Source organism: Sminthopsis crassicaudata, chromosome 3 (assembly GCF_048593235.1).
Source record: "Sminthopsis crassicaudata isolate SCR6 chromosome 3, ASM4859323v1, whole genome shotgun sequence".
NCBI lineage: Eukaryota > Metazoa > Chordata > Mammalia > Dasyuromorphia > Dasyuridae > Sminthopsis > Sminthopsis crassicaudata.
The window spans coordinates 625,159,429-625,184,243 of record NC_133619.1 but is presented as its reverse complement, the minus strand read 5'-3'; the positions used below and the strand labels follow the sequence as shown (position 1 = coordinate 625,184,243).

Sequence of the window (24,815 nt, the reverse complement as noted above, 5' to 3'; positions counted from 1 at the left end):
CTCCTTTTAAGGCTTGGTTCCAATATTTGGTATTTCCAGGCAGGAGACAGACAGACCCCAGCCTCTTTTTTCTTATAATCCTTCCTGATTCAGAAGTGGCTCCCCTAAATCAGGTACCACACCTTACTGAGGATAATGTGGCCAGTTACACTTCCCAGAATCCTGCTGAGCATTGTGCAGACGTGACTCACTGGGGACAAAAATACTGGAGCAGTCCAAGCCCACGTGCAAATTGAGTTCTTCAAGGCTCACATTTCCTAAGACCTGAAAGGCTTTCGCACTGACCTTTCAATGTCTCCATCCCTTATTTTCCTTCACCTTATTGAAGTCTAAATCAACAAACATCTTTATACTGATGATTGTAGTCATCACTGAGAGGTAGTGTGGTATAGGAGGTATAGAGCTGGGTTCAAATTCTGTCTCTGAGATGATACAGACCAGTTCCAATTGTTTAGTGATGAAGAGAGCCATCTACACCCAGAGAACTGTGCGAACTGTATATGGAACACAATATAGCATTCTCACTCTTTTTGTTGTTTGTTTGCTTGCTTTTTATTTTGTTTCTCTTTTTTCTGGTTTGATTTGATTTTTCTTGTGTGGCAAGATAATTGGATAAATATGCATGCGTATATTGAATTTAACATATATTTTTACCATGTTTAATATACATTGGACTACTTGCCATCTAAGGGAGGGGATGGAGGACAAGGGGGAAACTGGAGCACAGCATTTTGCAAGGGCTAATGTTGAAGAATTGTCGACGGATATATTTTGAAAAATAAAAAGCTTTAATAAAAGGGAAACAAAACCAAATTCTGTCTCTGAGTAATTTGGAATCATGCCAAGGGCTATAGCTGTACATCCCCTTTGATCCTGTATCCCAAAGAGATCATAAAAAAGGGAAAAGGGTCCACTGGGGCAAAAATGTTTGTAGGAGCCCTTTTTGTAGAGGCAAGAAATTGGAAATTGAGTGGATGCCCATCAGTTATGGTATATGAATAATTATAAGTTATGGTATATAAATGGAATGGAATATGATTGTTCTATAAGAAATGATGAGCAGGCTGATTTCAGACAAGCCCGGAAAGACTTAGATGAACTGGTGATGAGTGAAGTAAGCAGGAAAACATCAAACACAGTAATAGCAAGATCATGTGATGATCAAATGTGCTGGTTTTGACCCTTTTTCAGCAAATTGGTGATACAAGACAATTCCACCAGATTTGGGTAGGAAATACCCATCTGCATCCAGAGAAAGAACCATGGAGAATGAATGTGGATTGAAGGACAGCATTTTCACTTTTTTGTTGTTTATTTTCTTTTTCTTTCTCATAGTTTTTCCCTTTTTATCTGATTTTTCTTGTACAACATAACAAATATGGAAATAAGTTTAAAAGGATTGTACATCTTTAACCTATATCAGATTACTTGCTGTCTTGGAGAGGAAGAGGGAAGGGAGGGAAGGAGAAAAATTTGGAACACAGTCTTACAAAAATAAATGTTGAAAACTATCTTTACAGGTATTTGGAAAAATAAAATAACAACTGAGAAAAATAACTCAACAAATTCTGTCTATGACATCCACTGGCTGTGTGGTTGTGGGCAAATCTCTCAGTTTCTCAGTGATCCAGGCTCTCCTCTAAGATTCTAAAATAAAGTTGTGTGGAGAAAAGGTACCATGCCATGATAGTTTCCTCACGTGGTATTTCTTTATATCAATGAAAAGGTCCAGTTCCAATCTTTGTAGATATCTGTTTCTTGGACAGATAGTTGGTGCAGTGGAAAGAGCACCAGCCCTGGAGGCAAGAGAACTTGAATTCGAATCTGAACTTGGACAGGAACTAGCTGTGTGACCCTGGGCAAGTCATTTCACGCTTTTTCCTCAGTCTCCTCATCTGGAAAATGTGCTAGAGAAGGAAATGGCATACTCCTCCAGTATCTTTGCCAAGAAAAACCCAAATGGGATCATAAAGAATTGGAGACAACAGATATGGTTCTTATCCTTCTAAAGGACTGTGTCTTAATCAAACTTTGTATACTCCTCTATTCTATCATAACTGAATATTTATAGAAAGAAAAGAGGGGGGAATAATCTGCTTTGCAATGTCAAGTGACAGTCAACATTGGCTAATGGAGACTGGCTCTTGTAGTAAGTTATAAAAAAAGTGGGTAGCTAAAGATGTGGAACATGGAATATACTGTTAATTGGTTGAGATGGCAATTAGTTTTTGCCAAACTGACTTTTTTTTTTTCTTTTAATAAATGAGAATGGCAAGAATGGACCAACCAACAGGGACCACCTTAGGGAGGGTGTCTTCCATAGATAATTAATAGCTCACATTCATATAATAGTTTTTTTTTTTCCTTTTTTGTTATTTGATGCAAGAGGTGACTCTCCAGATAGAGGAGAGGGAAAGATATTAGAAAGTTAAAAAGACATTAAAAACAGGAGCTAAAAAAACAAGATAAAAATATTAAAAAAAAAAAAAAAAAAGAGATAAAACTTGTTAAGTTTGCATTGGTAGAAAGAATTTCCATATTAGGATTAAATTATATCAAAGAAATAGTTCTGGACCAAAAGGAGAAAAATTATCTATTCACTTATATGTTCTTGTTCCCCGCCCCCCCTCCACGAGGCTATATAAATTCCTTTGTGCTGCATAATAAATCTCTTGTATCCTTCCCCTTCCACTGCACACTCTTCAGTTTACTTCTCTTCAATCCAACGAGCATTTACTATAACTGGGAGTAGAGAAGTAGATTCATTTCAGACACTTAACTGTGTGAACCTAAGAGAGTCATTTCCCCACCTTGTCCTTAATTTCAAAGATAAAGGGAGTGATAATATCTGTAGCATCTGCCTCATAGAGCTCATGAAAAATGTCAGGTAAACATAGTGTCATATGGGGGGGGGGAGGGTATTGCTGGGAAGTGTAGTTTTCTCAGCTGGAAAAATCTCGAGAGGACCCATGAAAGAAAGGGGAGCTGGGAAGTTTGGAGCTCATGGGAAAGGAACTTGGGACTCCAGAAGCATGCCAAATGTGGGAGACACTTAATTGCTCTTCTACCTCAGATCTAGCACAGGATCAACCATAATCACTACTAAATTTTAATTTCATCTGGCTTGCTGATAGGCTTTAGGAGGGATCTTCGGAGCCAGAATTTGTGATCTGCCTTAGAGCATTTCGGGGACCTGGCAAATTCACCCACTTTCTACTTCTCTCTCCGCACCCCTTTCACTCACACATGAATGTCTGACAAACCAGCACTGCTTCTCCTTTTGGAATTTGCTGCTCTTTCAAAACTTTATTTGCCATTTGTATCTTTATAATGGGTTTTATCTTCAAATAAAAGATAAGCTGACTTTTATTGCATCCTGCTGTGGAGAAGAGGGCAAAAAGGAGAAATGCAATGTCTGGCAGAGTTTATGATGTAGAATAAGAGGCTAGCTTCTGCTCCATGGCTAGAACGGGGAAAGATTTCTTCCCTAATCTGGGGGTGGGGGTGGGGGGCTTACCATTTCACATCTATAAAATGATGGGGTACATCCCAGCTTCTTGAACTGTGAATTGTGATCTCATAACCGAATGTGGGGGGAGTCACAAAAATTATGATTTCTTATCAGTAAATGTTTCATTTGTATACCTATTTTATATACCTATATACCCCAGGGTCACATGAAAATTTCTCAGGGGAAAAGGAGTCGCAAGTGGAAACCATTCAAGAAGACCTGAACTTGATGAAGTGCAAGGTTCCTTTGAGCTATAAATCTATGATTCTGTGACTTCTGAAGACTCTCCTCTCTAGAAATCCACAAACCCATGATTGTGACAGGGGAAGGGGGAGAGATGAGGGACAGGTGCTCCCATGGAGTGGAGGGAATATATAGGATCATAGATAGTGTGTGTGTGTGTGTGTGTGTGTGTGTGTGTGTGTGTGTGTGTGTTATACACAGATTTAGGGAGAGCTCAACTAGTCCAGACCCATAATTTTACAGATGAGCTAACTAAAGCCAGAGAGATTAAGTGATTTGTCCAGGATCACACAGCCAAGAGGTAGCATTTGAACTCAGCACTGACTGAATCCCTGGCTTGCTGCTGCAGCCCACAAAGGCTCTGGCCAGGGAAAAAGAGACACTCCTTCCACAAAGGAAAAGACATATGTTGTTTAAAAAGAACACCTGCTAAGCTCAGAACAAGGAAGGGAAGAGAGGCTGTCGAGGAACAGAGTGTACCCAGAAGAAATCAAGATCTGATTTCTTCAATTTTAGCACAAAAAGCCTGGTGGGCCTGACTCCCGGCACTATGAGGTAGCAAGCGGGGCAGCCAATAGCTGGCCTCCTCCAGAGGCTCTGTAGAATGGCTAAGAAGGGTGATGATGGCCCTGGGGGAGTCATCCTGACTGTTTCCCCTCCCCCAAACCAGCATTCTCCTTTCCCTCTCCCCCAATCAGTCCTTCCTTTCCCCCTCTTCCAACCAATCCTCCCTTTCCCCCTCTCCCAACCAGTTCCCCTTTTCCCCCTCTCCCAACCAATTCTCCCTTTCCCCCTCCCCCAATCAGTCCTTCCTTCCCCCCTCCCTCAACTAGTCCTCCCTTTCCCCCTCCCCCAACCAGTCCTCCCTTCCCCCCTCCCCCAACCAGTCCTCTTCCCTCTTCCCCAAATGATCCACTGATTAGTAACAGAGAGCTCATATTTAGATAGGAGAATTCTGTAGGGAGATGGAGTCCCAGGCTGGACAGTCCAGAGAGGGAAGGTACAATCTCAGCAGGACAAAAGTTGAAAAAGAAGCCTTTTCCCCTTTCCAGCCCCACCCCCATCCCAAGACTTGTACTTTCCTCTTCCTCACACTGCTACTGAAGGATTAACAAAGGCCTTTCTTCCAAGAAACCCACAGTTTTACAGTTAATCCTATTTTAAGATAAGGAAAGTGAATTTTGCATATGGGGAAAGTGAGGCTGAACAAGATTAATCCATTTGCCTTGCAGTCACATAATATCAGAAGTTGAATTTGAACTCATCTTCCCGACTCTAAACTTTACTACCCACTGCCTCACTTCCCCCCCCCCCCCCAGGCTGGGGTTAAGTGACTTGCTCAGGGTCACACAGCGAGGAAGTGTTAAGTGTCTGAGACCAGATTTGAACTCGGGTCCTCCTGAATTCAAGGCTGGGGCTCTATCCACTGCGCCACCTAGCTGCCCCCCACTGCCTCACTTTTGGAGAAAATGGAGTTAAGTAGAGCAAGTATCACCATTCCCATTTTGCAGGTGGGGAAACTGAGGCTCAACAAGACTAATCCATTTGCCTTGCAGTCACATCATTTCAAAGAGGCTGGATTTGAACCCAGTCTTTTTAACGTCCAACTCTGTCCACAAGTCATTGCCTCGCCTGAGTGCAAATGGGAAAACTGGAGGGAAGTGGAGAAAGTATGGCTCTTCCCATTTTGCCTTTTAAAAAAGGAGGCTCAGAGCCACCCAACCAGTAAGTCTCGGAGTTAAAAACAAGGGGGCAGGAGGGGGAGGGAAGGAACCACATCGTGGATGTCCCCTTGATGAAGCAATCCCCTCCCCCTGAGGGAAGCCTGGTATCCTGGTCTCTGAGTCTGGGTTGACTCCCCACTCCCCCCGCCCCCGAAAACGGCTTCCCCTGTGGTCCCCCCGCATCCCCCCCCCAGCAGGTGACTGCTTCCAGCCTCCGGGAGAAGCCAGCCGGTACCACTCGCGCGGCCCCCGGGGCTCATAGCAGAGAGCCAGCTGTGTCTGGCGGGGGGCGGGCAGGGCTGGCAGGGCTGGCAGGGGCTGGCTGTTTCCAGGAGGCCCCGCCAGCCGCCAAGGGCTTCGCGTGACAAGGCCTCCCGGCTTCCTAAGAGCTCCCAGGTTCAGGCCAGACAACAATTCCCCTCTGGTATGAATCAAGTCCCCGCAGCCAAAAACACGGGCTCTGCTTACTTAATCGGCCCAAGGGCCCCGGGCTCCGGCTAACTCTGGTGCCCTCCGTGCCCCCTTCCCCTCCTCCTCCTCCTCCCTGCTGGGGACCCAGGCCCAGGAAAACACCGACCAGGGGCCACAAATGGAAGGAGATCCAAGGAGCGGGCTCCTTCTGGCCTGTCACTCACTAGTCGGTCACCTCGAGAAAGTTAGAGTGGTTCTAGAGAAAGATGTATAAGGTGTTTTCCACAACAAGCTTGGAGGTTAGCGGTTATCGCTTAACAAAGCAAGAAACTGAGGCAGAGCATCTGTAGTTTGCCCAGGTTACTTGGCTGTGAAGTGGTTGAGGGAGGGTTTTAAGTCAGGCTTTCCTGACTGCAGGTCCAGCACCAGACACCCACTGGGAGAGGCTGGTGATCACACATACACACACACACACACACACACACACTCACACACTCACACACTCACACACACAATCACACACTCTAACACATGCACACAATCACACACTTACACTCACAATCACACACATACACACATTCACACACATACAAAATCACATACCCAATCACACACACACTCACATTCATACACACACAATCACACACAATCACACACTCATTCACACACACACACTAACACATGCACACAATCACACACTTACACTCACAATCACACACACAATCACATTCACACACATACAAAATCACACACACTCTCTCACATAGCTCCTAGAGACAGACCTTCAAAGATGACCTCAAATCAAAGGAGAAGTTGAAGGAATGAGCGGAGCCCTGGGTCAGTGCTGGGAATGCAAACACACTAATGACAGGTTCTTCTCCCAGGAGCTCATGGTCTAGCTGGGGGGGTGAGGAGGGCTAGCTGTCTGCAGGTTACATGGAAGGGCCCTGAGTCTCTCAGGGGATTCACAAGCAAGCAGCCCTAAGTGAGTCCCATGAACAAAACCATCTCTCTTTCTTAAGTGAAGTTGTTTGATGGTGTCAGGGACTTCCAGGGGGAGAATCTTGTTTTTTTCCTGAACCATTTTCCAGAAGAAGGCTGAGGAGGCGGGTTGTAAGCAGGGCATGTGGTCTGGTGGGGACTGCCATTCCTGGGACTCTCAGAGTAACCTCACAGCCAGAAAATTGGCAAACATGGCAAAACATGGGAATGGTCAATACTGACAAGGTTGGGAAGAGACAGACACATTAATATACTATTGGTAATATTGGTTGGATCAATATGACCCAATCAGAGGCAGCTAGGTGGCGCAATGGATAGAGCACCAGCCTTGAATTCAAGAGGACCCAAGTTCAAATCTGGTCTCAGACACTTAACACTTCCTAGCTGTGTGACCCTGGGCAAGTCACTTACCCCCAGCCTCAGAAAAAGAAAAAAAAAAAATTTATATATATATATATATATATATATATATATATATATATGTATATATTATCCAACCAGCCAGTTGATTCTCTATTTTTCTCATTTCTACCCCCTTTCTCTCTCTCTCTCTGTCTCTCTTTTCTTCCCTCCCTCCCCCTCTCTTCTCCCTCTTCTTTCTCTCTTCTTTCTTTTCTCTCTTCTTCCTTCTCTCTCTCTCTCTCTCTTCTTCTCCTTCTTCTCTTTTCTTTCCCTCCTCTTCTTCCCCTTCTCTCTCTCATCTTCTTTCTCCCTTCTCCTCCTCTTCTTTCTTCTTCTTTCTTTTTCTTCATCTTCTCTCTCTCCACCAATTGGTCTCATTCTGTGTATGTATATACATATATACACATGTATTCACACACACAGATATGTATATATTTTATGTATTCATGTATAGTGTGTCCCTAACTATTTACATGTATCATCCTTCATTAAAATTAGACTGTGAGCACCTTGAGGAAAGGACAATTTTTGGCTTGCCTTTGTATCCTTAGTGCTTAGCACAGTATCTGGCACACAGTAAGTACTTAATAAATGCTTAATGATTTGATTTGAATTTATGCTTGTCATAAGCAGATGTTGAATCCCCTACTAGACTGTAAGCTCCTTGGGGGTCGACACTTATTTTCTGCTTTTGTCGGTGTCCTCGGCATTCATCCCAGTGCCCAGAGCCTGCTGCTAGTTACTAGGAAATTCCTTATTATGAGCTAAAATAGACCTCTCTATGTCCCAGTTGCTCCTTGTTCTGTCCTTTGAATGTGAACAGAACAAGTCCGATTCCTTTCATGTCCTGGAAAGCAGCACTGATGAGTCACACCACTTCTGTGGGACCATCTGTATGGTGAGGGGATCAGGCTGGATGAGCTCCGAGATCCCTTGCTGTTCCAAGCGGATAACTCCACCGTCTTCCCTTTTCCAGATTGAGCATTCTCAGTTGCTTTCATTGAATCCTATGGTTTTTGATCCCCCTCATTCAGTTTGCCTTCCTGTTAAAAGGCAAAAGACGACCAAACATGGATCCCATTTGTATCTGCTCCCCCCAACACTTGCAGGTGTTAGTCTGAGCAAGCCCAATCTCAACTAAAGGTCCCTATTGGGTGGTGGAGTTGTGAGCTCGAGGGTTATTTTTTCTTCCCCACAGATTTTCCAAAGGCTGAACTCCAGACACATCTGCTTGGAGGACAGCCATCTTGCCCCAGAGCTGTCTGCAAGTCCCTAGATTAGGAAGAAGGCTGTGGAAAAATGGGACCCAGCCACCTGAATGGCATCCAAGCCGATCATTCATCAACATCTCTGTTGATTTCCCTCCTAAGTACATGCCTGAAATAGTTCTTCTGGTTTGTTTTTGGTTTGTCCAAAAGGTAGTTGGGCTGAGGGACAAGACCCCACCCATGACGCCTCCCATAATCCCCGCCCATGACCCCAGTGCTCCTCCAGCTCCACTAGTCTCAGGCAATTTCCCTACAGTTCATCTGCTGGGTTCCAGCTATTTCTTTCCCTTCAGGAAGATACTCCCTCCCCGAGGATAAGGATTTTGTTCTACCTGCAACTGCTGAAATTCATCATGACCAAGGGCCCTCAGGGAGGCTACCATCTTGTGGTCAAGAAGAGTAAGCCAGATCCTTTTTCCTCCTTCTGAGGACTCAGACTTACAAGGATACTGAAAGCAGAGGTCTGCTAAGCACTAGGAGATAGTGCACACAAGCTCCTAAGCCTGAGCTCACAAAGATGAACACGAAGGAAGATCTTGGAATCTCAAGTTCCATCAAAAGCTCAGCTTATGTTCTGCAGCCTATGTGGAAAGAGTTCTAGTCACATCTGGAACTAAAAGAGAACATTTTCATTTGACAGATGAGGAAATCAAGGCCCAGGAAAGTAAAATGACTTGCCCAAAATAGTAAACATCACAGGTGGGACATGAACCCAGTATTAGGCAGTCTCCTTAGTGACTAGTGCATTCTACTCTGAAATTATTTTTATTGACTTTTTATATTTTTTATACTGATTTTTCCAGAGACATGTTGTTTCTCAGACTCTAGCACAGCGTCTGGCACGATGATAGGTACTTAATTAATGCTTATTGAATGAACAAATAAGCTCTTAAAGGCAGAGAAGCCACATGTATAAAGGATCCAAAGAAGAAGGACTTTGGCTGAGGAGGGAGTGAGGAAGGGGAGGCTGATATAATAGAGTCCACATCCATACGAGGTGTATGCTGCAGGCCTCAACCCCTTTCCAGCTAACCACAAGATTGGCAGTTGGGGACAGAAGGGCCTCTCTGCCCCTGGGTCCCTCCAGCCTCCCCCTCGCTCCAAGACCGGGGCCGGCTTCCCTCTAAACAGTTGTGTGTGTTTGCTTGTGGTCACCAAAGCAGCTGGAGAGGAAGGGGGAGAATTCTGCTACGTGGGCAGAATGAATACTTTGCAGTTAAAAAGAAAATACATTTTGTTTTGGTACTTTTTTTAACCTTCTTTTTAAAAAAACACAATTCCACCATATTTTTAAGACGCATGCAGAGGTAAACATGCAATATTCGTTTCATATACAAATTTACACACACTTCCTATTCTCACCTTCACAGTTTTGCATAGGTTCTCCCTCATATCTGAGAAGTTTTCTCTTCCAGTTTTTGGAATCCTTAACTCCCTTTTAAGCTTAGTTCACTCAGCATCCCCTAGCCTAGGCCTTTCCCTGATCACTCATTTGGTAATTTGACTCTCTCCATTACTTTATATATTTTAAGTGCCTATATATTGTTCTTTCCCTCCCTATCCCCTAGATAGAGTAGGATAGAGTAGGAAGCACATGTTTATTAAATACTTACTAGTATTTAATACTAGTAATTACTAGTATTACTACTAATACTATTAGTAAATACTAGTAATGAAATGCTAGGCACTATGCTAAGTATTTTACCAATATTAACTCAGATGTTTACAAAACCCCTGGGAGGAAAGTGTTCTTATGACCTTTTGCTGTTGAGAAAACTGAGGCAGACAGAAATAAAATGATTTACCCAGGGCCACACAACTAGTAAGTGGCTGAGGCTGAATTTGAACCCAGGTGGGCCCGGTACGGTATCTACTGAGCCACCTTATTAAAGTGACTGCCTTTATCTTCTCAGAGACTAATAGAGTACCTGATACATAGTGGGTACCTAATACATGCTTGTTGCATTGAATAGAATATTAATTTAAAAACTCTGTAACCTTCAAAGCAGAAGTAATTTCATGCTGTAGGGGCAGGACAGGGGTGGATTCCTCACTACCCCCAGCTGGGCTGGTGCCCCTAGCCCAGGGACCAGATTTGGCAAACAGAGAAGGACGGGCAGATCCCTAAATGCCAAGTCATCCTTCCAGACTTTTCCTCTTCTTCCAAACTCAGTCAAGGCAACACCTCCCATGAAGCCTTCCTTGATTCCCTCCTGCCTCAATCCAACTACTAGTATTTGCTCTTCATTCTCTGTGAACCTTCCAAATCACTCTCTGATATTCATTTCCACCTCCACTCCTTCTCTGCTCCCTTTTGTCTATTGTTTTCCCTCTTAAAATATAAGCTTGGAGAAGGCAGACTCAATTTTTTTGATTGTATTTTTTTGTCCAGCCCAGTGCTTGGCACTTAGTAAGTGCTTAATGAATGCTTCCCTCTTTTATTCTTTCAATTTTCCTAGCACTGTGCACACAGTCGGTGCTTTTTAAGTATTTAGAGAGGCAGCAAAGACATAGGGAATAGAGAACTGGCTCTGGGCAAGTTAGTTCTCTTTAAGAGCCCCAGGTCACCCCCAAAGGTAACTGGAAGTTAAGCAGAATTTTCCCAAAGAGGGAAATCTCATCTACTAACGAAATTGGTCTGGTCCAAAACCTGAAAATGTTTGCGTTGAGGCTCCATCTATATAAAGTTCCTTATTTACAGCCTTTATTGTCATCCAACCAGGAGGCAGTGCAGGGCCGACCATGTCACTCCCTCCCTTGCTCAGTAAATTGCAATGGCTCCCCAAACAGTATTTCTAAAACCAAATACAAATGGATACAGGCATTTCCCTCCTGTAAAGGAGGGAAAGGGACCCACATGTGCAAAAATGTTTGTGGCAGCCCTCTTTGTAGTGTCCAGAAATGGAAACTGAGTGGATGCCCATCAGTGGGATAATGGATGAATAAATTGTGGTATATGAATGTTATGGAATATTATTGTTCTGTAAGAAATGACCAACAGGAAGATTTCAGAAAGGCCTGGAGAGACTTACGTGAACTGATGCTGAGTGAAATGAGCAGGACCAGGAGATCATTATATACTTCAACAACAATATTGTATGATGATCAATTCTGATGGATGTGGCCACTTTCAACAATGAGATGAACCAAATCAGTTCCAATTATTCAGTGACAAAGAGAGCCATCTACAGCCAGAGAGAGAACTGTGGGAACTGAGTATGGAACATTCTCACTCTTTTTGTTGTTGTTACTTTGCATTTTGTTTTCTTACTCATTTTTTCCTTTTTTGATCTGATTTTTCTTGTGCAGCAAGATAAGCGTATAAGTATGCGTACATATATTGGATTTAACAACAACAAATAACAAAAAGTCCTTTACAATCTGGTTTCAATCAATCTTTCCACCTTATATTATTACCCTGCATTCCCCCAACACGTGGCCAAACTGGACAACATGTTCTTCTCCACACATGGCAACTCTGGGCTCTGTATCTTTGTATCTTTGCATTTTTGCCTCTGCCTCTTAATGTCCCTAATTTATTTAAAAACTCGGTTCAAACACCGCTTTCTAAAGGAAATCTCAGTCTCTCAGTTTACTTTACATTTCTTCTGTGTATGTGAATACCTTCAGACTTATATGTGACCAAAAGCTTCTTAAACTGTGGATTGTGACTCCACATGGGCCCCTGTAACTGAATGTGGGGAAAAATTTAGCAAAAGTGAGTTATCAAATATTTGACCAAGATTTAATTATTTATGCAAAAGCAAACAAGCACATCATCTCATTAGAAAGCAAATTTTTTTTATCTTTAACGAATGGTAAAATTATATGTATGCCAAAGATTTGTTTTAAAATTAATCTCTTCTTATACCTTCGAAATCGAATACTTAATGTGCAACAAGAAAATGGTATTTACACACATATATTGTATCTAGGTTATATTGTAACACATGTAAAATGTATGGGATTACCTGCCATCGGGGGGAGGGAGTAGAGGGAGGGAGGGGATAATTTGGAAAAATGATTACAAGGGATAATATTATAAAAAAATTACTCATGCATATATACTGTGAAAAAAAAATCATAAATAAATAAATAAAAGTCAATTAATTAAAAAAGTAAAAAAATAAAATAAAAAATTAATCTCTTTATGATTTATTATCAGTAAATGTTTGACTTGCATACCTACTTTATATAACTACATAGTAAGAGTGTGTAAAATTTTCCCAGGAGAAAAAGAGGTGACAAATGGAAAAAGTATGAGAACCCTGCTCTAGTCGGTCAGCCCATAAGCATTTCTTAGCACCTACTATGTGTCGAGAACTGTGTTAAACACTGGTCGATTCAAGTCCAGTCTCTGACAAAGAATGTCTGGGTGATCCAGGGCAAATTACTTAGCCCCTCAATCTTCCCAGACAACACGCTAAATCTCTTCAAGATTTAGAGAAGGTGCTGATCTACTTTAGCAGAAAATCCTCTTTGCCTCAATGAAATCATAGATTCAATCCACACCCTCTCAAAAACTATATATGTATGTACATATAGATAGGTATGCATGCATATGCTTTTCTATATACATATACACATTACATTGCATATTAAATTTAATAAAATATAATAGTAAAATAATATATCATAAAAACAAAATATATTATAAAATATGAAATTGTGTATTGTATTCAAATAATATAATATATAATCCATAGGTTATATTATATGGTATTTTATCTTATATTTGTATACCATACATACATATAAGTGTTTATAATAGGTGTGTACTATGTCATGTATATATAATATACACATGTGTATATTATTTGTGTTATTTTTATAGGCATTCTATTTTATAATATGGTGTTATATTTTATCATGTATTATATAATTATATTATATGATCGATATATATATATATGCATATTGTACGTTAAATATATATATTACACATATATACACATAAATAATGTCTGTATATGTATGCTATCTCCTCTGATGCAGTGTCTATTTCACCCAGCACAACATCTAATATAGAGATGGCTCTTAAATCCTCCTTACACATGTGTAAACAGCTCTGCCATCTACTATATTAGAGCTGCTACCATACTCCAAAAACTGAGACCAAAGTTATAATTATAGTAGCTAATGAATACAATTTTGCAAATCTCATTTTGTCCTCAGAATAATCCTAGCCAGTAGGTGCTGTTATTATCCCCATTTCACAGATGAGGAAACTGAGGTTAAATGACTTGCCCAGGGTCACACAACTAGTAAATGTCTGAGGCCAGATCTGGACTTGAGAATTTCCTGAACCAAGGTCCAGCATTCCAGGGAGAGACACATCAGGACCTTCCCAAAGATGTCCATGATCCCTCCCACTGGAAGCCCCATTGGAAAATGAACAGATAATTCCTCTCCCTCCCTTTTCCTCCTTTTCTTCCTCCCTCCCTCTTTTCCTTCCTTCCTTTTCTTCCTCCCTCCCTTCCTTCTTTCCTACTTTTCTTCTTCTCTTCTTCCTTTCCTTCCTTCATCCCTCCATCTCCTCCTTCTTTCCTCCCTTTTTCTCTTTCTTCCTTCCATCCCTTCCTTTCCATGTTCCTTTCCTTCCTTCCTTCCTTCGCCATTATTACTATTGGCCCCTATCTCTGATCAGAGGAATTAAGAGAGAGGCTAGACAATGAGCAGCTTCTCTATTGTGTGGAACCCTCACAAAGTTTCCCTTCTTTCCCCTCTTGTATTTCAAGCTTCTAGCTCTTCTGCTCCATCAAGAGGGCCAAGATTCAGCTCCCAGAATAAGGTGGTGATGGCCAGCGGAGTCCTCGGAGGCCACCGGTCCCGAGTCTTGCACCGGGGCCTCCCTTGTTCCCCTTGCCAGGCCTCTCTCCTGTGTGTCCCTGGTGGTTCGGAGAGGCTGGCAAGTCGGTCTCCAGCCGTGGAGGAAGGAGGAGGTGGTTTCTAATGGTCAGACAGGGAGGAACGCAGACGCCCTCTACTCCAGTTATTCCAGCAGCCTCTGGGTGCCAGGTATTTCACAGGGCTGAGGAGGGAGCAAAGGAGCAAGAGATGGGAACCCGCCTCCAGGACTGGGGGGCAACGCTGTGGCTGTGGGGGCTGGGCCACACCCCAAGCCCTCCATTCCCAGCGAGCTATTCAATACGGATCCGACTGGATTCATGGGCCAGACTCTTCCAGGTTGAATAGGCACTGCTCCTGTCCGGCCACAGGTATGCTCCCTGACTGACACAGAGTCACCGAGGCAGGTTGCCCAGGAGCCGAACTCCCTCCCTGGAAGCACTCACAAGCCAGAAACTGATCCAGGAGTCAGGGCAGCAGAATGGAAAGATTACTGAGGTTGGAGCCCAGAACCACGGTGTCCAGTCCTGCCTTTGGCCCATCCTAGCCACGAGACTTTACTGATCTGGGCCTCAGTTTCCTCATCTGTAAAATGAGGGGACTGGACTACATGGCCTCTGAGGTGCTTCCCAGATCTCCCTCTATAACCCTGACTTCAAAGTCAGAACTCCCCAAGGTGCCATTTTGAATCTGTTTGGTTCTTACCTATCCATGCACAAAATGTGAACACACTGAGGGCAGAAGCTGCTTCCCTTCCATCTCTGCAGCCCCCAGAGCCTCACACATGGGAGGCCTTCGATAAATGCTTGTTGGAGGGGAGAGGAAAAGGGAGGGGGTGATGAGGGGAGAGGGTGGGGAGAGAGACAGAGAGACACAGAGAGGGGGAGAGAGAGGGAGAGAAGAAGGGAGGAAGAGAAGGAAGGAAATTGCCTATTATGTGTCAGGCACTCTGCTAAGCACTTTATAAACATCTCATTTAATCTTCAAAATATCCCTGACAAATAGGTGTCGGTCTTAATATCATCATTTTAAAGGACAAAGAAGTCAGGTGACATATCCAGGGTCTTGCAGGGAGTGTCTGAGGTTGCATTTGAACTCAGTGCTCTATCCACTGAGCTACCGGGTTGTCACTTAAAATCTCTAATCCTCAATTTCCTCACCTGTAAAATTCAAAGATTGAACTAGATTACTCCTAAAGTCTCTTCCATCTCTAAATGTATGGAAACCTAGAGAGAGAGACAGAGACAGAGATAAAGACAGAGAGAGAGAGAGAGAGAGAGAGAGACAGAGAGAGAGAGAGAGACAGAGAGAGAGAGAGAGAGAGAGAGAGAGAGAGAGAGAGACAGACAGAGACAGAGACAGAGAGAGAGAGAGAGAGAGAGAGAGAGAGAGAGAGAGAGAGAGAGAGAGAGAGGAGAGAGAGAGAGAGAGAGAGAGAGAGAGAGGAGAGAGAGAGAGAGAGAGACGAGACAGAGAGAGAGACAGAGAGAGACAGAGAGAGAGGAGAGAGAGAGAGAGAGAGAGAGAGAGAGAGAGAGAGAGAGAGAGAGAGAGGAGAGAGAGAGAGAGAGAGAGAGAGAGAGAGACAGAGAGAGACAGAGAGAGAGAGAGACAGAGAGAGAGAGACAGAGAGAGAGAGAGAGAGAGGAGAGAGACAGAGAGAGAGAGAGAGACAGAGAGAGAGAGAGAGACAGAGAGAGACAGAGAGAGAGAGAGAGAGAGAGAGACAGAGAGACAGAGAGACAGAGAGACAGAGAGACAGAGAGGGAGAGAGAGAGAGACAGAGAGAGAGAGAGAGAGACAGAGAGAGAGACAGAGAGAGAGACAGAGAGAGAGAGAGAGAGAGAGAGACAGAGAGAGAGAGAGAGAGAGACAGAGACAGAGACAGAGAGACAGAGAGAGAGAGAGACAGAGAGAGAGAGACAGAGGACAGAGACAGAGAGACAGAGAGAGAGAGAGACAGAGAGAGAGAGAGAAAGAGAGAGAGAGAGAGACAGAGAGAGAGAGAGACAGAGAGAGACAGAGAAAGACAGAGAGAGACTCAGAGAGAGAGAGAGACAGAGAGAGACTCAGAGAGAGAGAGAGAGAGAGAGAGAGAGACAGAGAGAGACTCAGAGAGAGAGAGAGAGAGAGACAGAGACAGAGACAGAGACAGAGACAGAGAGAGACAGAGAGAGAGAGAGAGAGAGAGAGAGAGAGAGACAGAGACAGAGACAGAGAGACAGAGACAGAGAGAGAGAGACAGAGAGAGAGAGAGAGAGACAGAGAGAGAGAGACAGAGACAGAGAGAGAGAGAGAGACAGAGACAGAGAGAGACAGAGACAGAGAGAGACAGAGAAAGAGAGAGAGAAAGACAGACACAGAGACAGAGATAGAGAGAGACACAGAGACACAGAGACAAAGAGAGACAGAGAGACAGAGACAGAGACAGAGAATTCTCTTGGCTCTCCTTCCTTCAAGGTCTTAATGTCTTCTAATCCTTGGGAAGGTCTGCCCATTCCTGCTATCTCACCCTCAGGTTCTGGAGCAACAATCCTCATTTACTTTAGACCAGGGCCTGCTGTCCTGAAGCCCAACCCCCCAGAACCACTTAGGACACTCAAGGACAATGAGGACACATCATATGTCTGGGCTCAGTGAGCCACCAGCCAGCCGGGGACAGAACCAGGGTCTCTTCCCTTGGACAAAAGCTCCAGAAGCAGGTGTCAGGCTATGGGAACCGAATGAGGCGTCTCCAAAGTGGGCCATGCCAGGATGCAGAGAATTATATAATGAGCTAGTCAGAGAGCAGGGAAATGGGTAGTGTCTCCTCCCTCATTCTCCTCCCTCTTCACTGCCCAAACTCTCGGCCTCCTGAGTGGGTCATAGCCCTGTTAGAACAGCCCAGGTACCCAGCAGCAGCAGCAGCTGGAACATGTTTGCCCCTGTCCCCCAAGACAACCAGCTTTGGGCACACCCCTCAGAGCTCGGGCGCTTGGAACCCAGGCAATGTGACACTAAGAGCAGACCCCTCTTTCCTTTCGGGTGGAGTTCATAAGAGGAGCCGGCACAGGCTGCTTGTCGTCTGCGTCACAGATCTCATGACATGATCTTCCCCTCTCAAACTTAATGATCTTCCTAAGGCCCAGTTTCCATTAAGGGCGCCACCATGTTTGCAGCCTCTCAGCCCCATAATCCCTTGTCATTTCTGGAACCTCACTCTCCATCACCCCACACATACAATCAGTTGCCAAGTTTGGTCGTTTCTCCCTTCCCCACGTCTCTCACATTGGACCGTTCTCTACTCACTCAACTCCCCGGCTGCCCCAGTCTCTCATGACCTCTCCCCTGGACTATGGCAGTAGTCTCCTATTTGATCTCCTTGAGTGAAATCTCCCCATTCATTCTCCACCAACTGCCAGAGATTTTCCAAAAGAATAGGTCTGACTGCGTCATCCCCAACTCAAAAATCTCTAGTGGCTCCTAATTAATTCTAGAATCAAATATCAATTCATCTTCATCTGAACCCTTTTATTTCTATTTTAGCTGCTTTTTAATCTATGGAGTTATTAGGGTGGTAGTATATTATGTAATTAATAAATATATACAAATTGATCATGCATGCCAAATTTTTTTGTTTTTCTACTGCCAGAGTTCCCGATCAATAATTTGTCAGGGAGACCTATTTGGCAATAGGTCAGAGGTCAGGATTAGAATCACTTGGCCAGACAATCTGACTTCAGGGGCAGTAGTAGCTGCCAGATATTAAGGCCCTCTGGGTCCAATTCAGGGCCCAAGTTCCTCATTTTAGAATCATAAAATGGGCTTAGAGGTCCTCCAGGTCAGTTCCTTCAATCTACAAGCAGTGCCTTTGGGTGGATCACTGAGGCAGCACTGGGTCTAGAGTCAGGAAGACCTGAGTTTTTAATTAGCTGAATGACTCACTTCTCCCTGTTTGCCTCAGTTTCATGATCTGTAAAATGAAAGGAGTCATGAGTTCTTAACCTTTATGTCAAAGACCTCTTCTCTGAATTAAGTTTTTAAGTAAATAAAATAAGTTTATAAAGGAAATGAATTTTGTTGAAATATAATTATCAAAATATATATATTTTTTTAGGTCCATGAACCTTAAGATGAGATCTCAAGGTCCTATTTACCCATAAAATCTTTTAACTCTAAAAGTAAATGAGTCTCCATTTGACCTTCCTCACAATCAATGAATCAATGAGGTCCTGGGCCCTTCGGAAGCCGGTATCAGTCCCCATGAGCTTCTCAGTATCATTATCTTCCCTGGGCAATATTACAGGGTTCCCTCGCACCCGCTCCCCACACACATGACACAAGGCAGCGAATGCTAACCCTCTGAGAGAAGCCCAAAAGGCCCCATCCAGGAAGGCCTCCTGCTTCCTCCTGCTTCCCGTCAATGGGGGTTTCGGTTGAGCATTTAGGGAAGTTTTGTTGTTTTTTAAATTCAGGTCAATGAAAGTCTAAGTCAGACTCAGAACGAGAAGAAGGCATGTCCCTGAGGTAGGGGACCTAGTTCAGGGTATCTTCTGACCCCTGTGACAAGATGGGAATCTGGTGGGAGGAATCAACCCCCCAGGAACCACTTAGGACACTCAAGGACAATGAGGACACATCATAGGTCTGGGCTCAGTGAGCCACCTGTCAGCTGGGGACAGAACCAGGGTCTCTTTCTTGGACAGAAGCTCCTCAGAAGCAGGTGTCAGGCTATGGGAACGGAATGAGGCGTCCTGACGTCTGCTAGAGATCACACGTGACTCAGATAGAAGGGGTTCATAACATCAACACAGATTTTTTCCTTATTGGAAGCGTAGCTGGCCCCTAGGGTGACCCCGAACATTCAACCCCTTTTGCCTCAGTTTAATCATCTGTAAAATGGAGATCACAACACACACCTTGACTCGAAGGATCAAATGAGATAATAGCTGTCGCCCTGCACTTAGCCCTGGCAGAGAGTAGGTATTATTTGGATGCTTATTCCCTTCCCTTTCCCTTGATTAGATTTGGGGCCTGGATGGGACACAGAGAAGAATGGGATGGAAAGAAAGGAAGAAAAGGTCCAGGAAAAGCTGGCAAGCTTCCTAAAGAAGCGAGACCTGGCTAAGAGGCAGTGATAAGGACCTAGTGAGTTCTGTGGCTAGGGGGTGGGCACTAAGTGGCTGCCCATGCCAGTGGGGGGAGCAGGCAACGAACAGGAGGGGGGTGGAGGCCCCAGGGAGCTAAACTTGCCCACTTGGCCATTTTGTCCTCAGGCATAATCCCAGGTTGGAGAAATGTTGAGGTGTCAGAGAGGGCTCCATTTTCAGTATATGTATGTCACTCCCCCCCCCAAATGCTACAGAACATATTATTGTAAAAAGTGAATTAAAATGAATTCCAGCCATCTTGTGGAGAATTTCATGATGGTGACCTGGCCAGTGATGGGATTTGGGGCTGTTTTGTTGCTGTTTGCTTCATGCTTAACTAACTTTTGTTGAGGGTGAAGGGGATCCTTGGAAATGAAAGCAATGGGAAGGATAACAAAGGCATCAGCAAAACGTTTGCTTTTTGAGCCTTCCACGACATCCCACGTCCCCCCCACGGCACAGGGCAGACACTGAGCTAACCAGAATGGGGGATTCAATGTGGGCTTCCCTGCTGGAGAGTCCAGAAGTTCTGAGTCAGCTGCAGCTAGAATGTTCTTCCAAGGACACGCTGCCATTGACACATTCTGCTGCACCAAAGTCGTGCCCTGCTGCCACCGACCCTGGAGACCTCTGGGAGCTTTTCCCAAGAGATGGCTCCCCTGGGGTCCAGAAAGTAGCTGTGATCGGCTGCGTCCTTCCTTCTGGAACAGGGCATTATCCCCGCTCTTGAAGCCATTCCTGACTGTTCTGCCCTTGCTCGGTGGGGATGCTTTCTATCTCTGGTGCCCTTAACCTGGCACCTTGCCCATTAATCTCACTGCAGAAAAAAGGCTTCCAGATTACCAAAGTGACTAAAAGCGCTTGCCTGTTCCCCAGCTGATCCAGAAAGGCGAGACCCAGTCACATTCCCCAACACCCCTCGTTCTGCCCAGCCCTACCTCCTATTGAACTGGGGCCAAAGGGGGAAAAAGGTAAAAATATACTCACTGGTTCCCAAGCGAAGATTGAGCCAGCTGCGTGGTGGAGATCCGTATTTTGTCAGAACTGAACTCATGCTCCTGTATGAGGCTGGGAGTGAAGGCTCACTAGCCAGGAGAGCCCCAAGACTGGGGGGCCGGCCAACCGATCCCGCCTGCTAAAAGCCCTCCGGTCCAGATGGCATCAGGACAGCACTGCTCCCCGATATCCCGGGCCCGGCTACTCGCCGGCACCTGGGGCCGGTCTGGTCGGGCTTTGCCAGGGAGCAGTCTGGATGCTAGATGGAGGTCCCCTCTCAGACTCAGTCCTGCCCTTGATTTCTCCAGCTGGTCTGTCTTTGTGCCAAAGGAATATGAGGCGTTCGGCTCCCGCTAGGTTGAGGACCCCCTCGGGTGCCGTATATTTGAAGGTCCGGCTCTTGCCGTCCCTGCTTCGGGCGAGTCCGTTACCAGTCTCTGAAGCCGTGAAGCTCCCTTTCTGCACTGCTGGCGGGCTCGGCCGTTCAGTCCACTCCGACCAACGCTGACCAAGCCCCTACTCAGGCACCCAGGACCCTAGCTGCGAAAAGCCCTTTTCTCTAGTCTCAGGAGCCGGCTCCAAGCCCCTCCTCTGCCAGCCAGCCGCTGGCTTCAGCCAGGAGGAAGTCCTTCAAGGTTGTAGCTTCCCGGACTCGGCCCCTGCTTGGGAGAAATGTTCGCAGACGGCACGAGCTGATTTTCCAGCCCTTTATAAAAACCCAGACCGCAGCGTTCTGAGCATCACGGCAGTGGCGGGGCGGGTTGCCGTGGGAACGCCTGGGTACATCACTGTCTCCCTAGCTCCCTTCCTCATCTCCAGGTCTGATTATTCAGTTCGCCGGAATTTTTGGAATAGACCCCCTTGCCTTTGCCTTTGAGACAACCAACTTTGCCTCTTTTCTGGCCGCTCTGCGAGCCTCCTCCTCCTCCCTACCCCAACCCACTCGGCCCCTCCTTTTTTCCCCTAGCTGAGTCTCAGAAATATGTTTAACTTAGCAGGGTCTGTCTGTTCTTCACATGAATTTTTTTTTCCTAGCTGCACAGATGGCCCCCATATTTATCTTAGCCACTGTTCAGGCTTGAATTGTCAGCCAACTCTTTCCTCTGCTGCCAGGCCCAGCCATATGGGGAGAATTAAGACTGGATTAGCTAAAGCTTTAACTCTTTAAAAGGGAGGGTTAGAGGCACAGATTTCAGTCTGTTTTCAAATGAGTCAGGATTTAAAAAAAAAAAAAAAAAAAGCTTGGGAGGGCACATCTACGTATGTGCCGTCAAGAGGGACCAGGCACGGGTAACTCATGGAGCTTCCTGAGGGTCTATCAGGAAATTAGCATAAAAGCCATCCACGGGCTTCAAAGAGAGCTGGCAGGGACCTCAAGGGTCCCTCACTTAATGGGGGAGGAAACTGAGGCTCACAGAAATGGCATCCCAGACTTGTAACTGGACAAGGCCATAGAGACCCTAAAACAGAACTGAAGAGAAAAAGATAGTCCAAATCTCTTCACTTTACTGATACCGAGGCCAGCAGAGGACTCTTAGAACCTAGACTTAGTTCTGGACCGGTATCTACTTAAAAGATCCTAAGGGCATCGATTCAGAGGCCATCCAGGTCAGCGTTTTACCTAGGAGGAAACCGTGGCCCAGAGCAGTTGTGTGGACTGCCCAGAGTCACACAGGAAACCAGTTCTTCCAGCCTCCAAATCTAGTGCTCTATCCATTATACTGCACTGCCACTCTCTTTATATCCTGTGTGTAATTATGAAATGGGACCCCAGATCTTGAGGGTCTTCTCTTAGCCCCCAAATTTGATTCACCTTCTTTTCAGAACTGAGGACTCATTTCTCTTCCAGTTGGAATGGGTTACTAATGATGAGCCCTAAGTCTGAGGGAGGGAGGTAAAGAGCTTTTAAAATGATAGATTTCCGGAATCGTGAAAAATTTAGGGTGCACACTTCCCTGTAAATAGAGGAATAAACTTTGGCATTGAAAAGTAGATAACAAACCCAACCTCTTTTCCTTATATCTCCAACTGCCTAACAGACATCTCAAACTGGATGTCATCGATGTCTTAAACTCAACGTTATCTTTCCCCCAAACCCTCCCTATTATTGTAGGGACACCTCCACTCTTCCAGTCCCCTGGATTGCCGCTTAGATCTCATTCTCAACTCTTCCCTCTCTCACCGACCCCGTACCCATTCTGTGGTTGCCAAAGTCTACCCATCAACATGGCCATCACCTCATCAAGCCTATGGCTGGACTGGATGGATTCACCTGCCTTGTCTCTCCTCCCTCCATTCCATCTTCCATTCAGCCATCAAAGTGTGGGTCCGACCCCTAGTCAGCAAACTGCAGGAACTCCCAATTCCTCCGGGAACAAACCCACCATCCTTTATTTGGCCTTCGATGCCTTTCACAACCTCGCTCTCTCCTATCTTCCCACCTTTTTACACCTCACTTCCCACCAGGATGCTGTGATTCTGGCCTTTTGGCTGCTCGAAAAACAAGATACTGTCTCTCGGCCATTTTCTCTGGCTGAGCCCCAAACCGGAATGCCTTTTCTCACCTCTACCTACTGGCCTCCTTTAAGTCGCAACTAAAATCTCACCTTTTGCAGGAAACTTTTCCCGACCCCTCTTAATTCTAGTCCCTTCCGTCTTTTTTCCCCTTTATGCCATACACATATGTTGGCTTTTTCTCTCATTAGACTACAAGCTCCCCCAAGGCTGGGACTGCCTTTTGCCTCTTTTTGTGTAACCTTAGCACAACACCTGGCAAGGTTCCCAAGACCTTTTTGACGGCCACATCATAGTTCAGACAGTCTGCTGAAAACAAAACTTAAAAAAAAAAAAAAGCTGACCAGATGACCTGTCCTTTCCAGTCTTCAGTGTCCCAGTTCTGTCTGTTGGAAAGTACTGTGCTCAGCCTTACGGTGTGGAAGACTTCTCGCAGAGAGTTATCGACCTTTTGCTGGAGAGATGACAGGTAAGGAAATGACCTCAGTCACCTTGGTCTTAAGGCATCAAACTCGGCTCCACCCACCTCCTTATTTCTCACCCATTTCCTCTTCCAGCTCTGCTGCTGATGCTCCAAACACAGCTGCCTGGGGGATCCTCAGCTCCCATGGCCTTCTCCTCTGCCCACCTGTCACATCATCCATTCCTGTGGCCTTTCTTGGGACCTGGAGCAACCATCTTTCATTCTCCTTTCATCTTTCCAGCTCCTTTTGGTGTGTTGTCTTCCCCATTAGAATGTAAGCTCCATGAGGGCAGGAACTGTCTTTCTTGTTACTCCTGTGCCCTGTCACATAATAAATCCTTAATAAGTATATCTTGCCTTAACACTTTTTCATCTTGCCTCCAACTAGTCAGTCACAGAGAGTACGTCTTCAGTCCCCAGAATTTTCGGTGAAGCTGGTTTGTCCTAATATACAAGTTAAGGAAAGTTTTTGATCTATGCTAATCTATCCGGAACAGATTTTTGATCTATGCTAATCTATCTGGAAAGATTTTTCTTTAAAGAAACAGATGGATCCATTGACGTCATTCAAAATAGCAACTGGAACACTGGTTTCAAAGCACTCAGATGGTTAGAACAAATCTTGGAAAATGTAGATGGAAGTCGACAAATCAACAAGCATTTACTGAGAGTCTATTATGTGACCAGTACTATGCTAACATATACAAAGGCAAAAGAAAGTTCTCGGTCTCAAGAAACTCACAATCTAACCAAGGAGACAACATGCAAACAACGTACAAATAAGATGTATGCAGAATAAATTCAAGCTAATCAAGGGAAGATACTAAGATGGAGGAAGGCTGGGAAAAGATTCTTGAGGAAGGTGAAATGAGAAACCAGGAAATGAAGGCAAGGAGATAGAACATTCCAAGCATGGGGGATACTGGGTGAAAATGCTCCGACTTGGAATTTCTTATTCCAGAAAAATTGAGAAGACTGCAAATACATGCAAGTGTAAGAAAACTGGAAAGGTAGGAAAGAGTTAGATTACGAAGGACTTTCAAAGACAAACAAGGATCTTTTTTTTTTTTGATCTTAGGGGCAACAGAGAAGAAGGGGGTGGGAGTGGCAATATAGCCTGACCTGTATTTTTAGGAAAATCATTTTGATGGCTGGGTAGAGAATGGGCTGTCAGGGCAAATTTGAGGCAGGCAGACCCCTCCCCAACTCCCCAACAAGCATGAAGTGATGAAGGCCTGCTCTAGGGTGGGAATACAGGAGGTATAGACAAACGTTTTGAAGGTAGAATCAACAAGCCTAAGGGAG

At 44.9% G+C, this 24,815-nt stretch overlaps 1 protein-coding gene across 2 annotated transcripts in view; it reads right to left on the bottom strand.

Moving 5' to 3' along the window:
- The window catches only part of PLEKHG5 (pleckstrin homology and RhoGEF domain containing G5), a 123,861-nt gene extending 102,453 nt beyond the window's left edge, over nucleotides 1-21,408 (bottom strand). The window contains exon 1 of one of the 2 annotated variants that reach the window (XM_074306398.1): nucleotides 20,525-21,408. In XM_074306398.1, the coding sequence (XP_074162499.1) occupies nucleotides 20,525-20,591 (67 nt within the window). In that variant the 5' untranslated portion in view covers nucleotides 20,592-21,408. The remainder of the gene's footprint in view (nucleotides 1-20,524) is intronic. The other variant, XM_074306397.1, reaches the window with a different exon arrangement.
- Nucleotides 21,409-24,815: the final 3,407 nt, after the last annotated feature.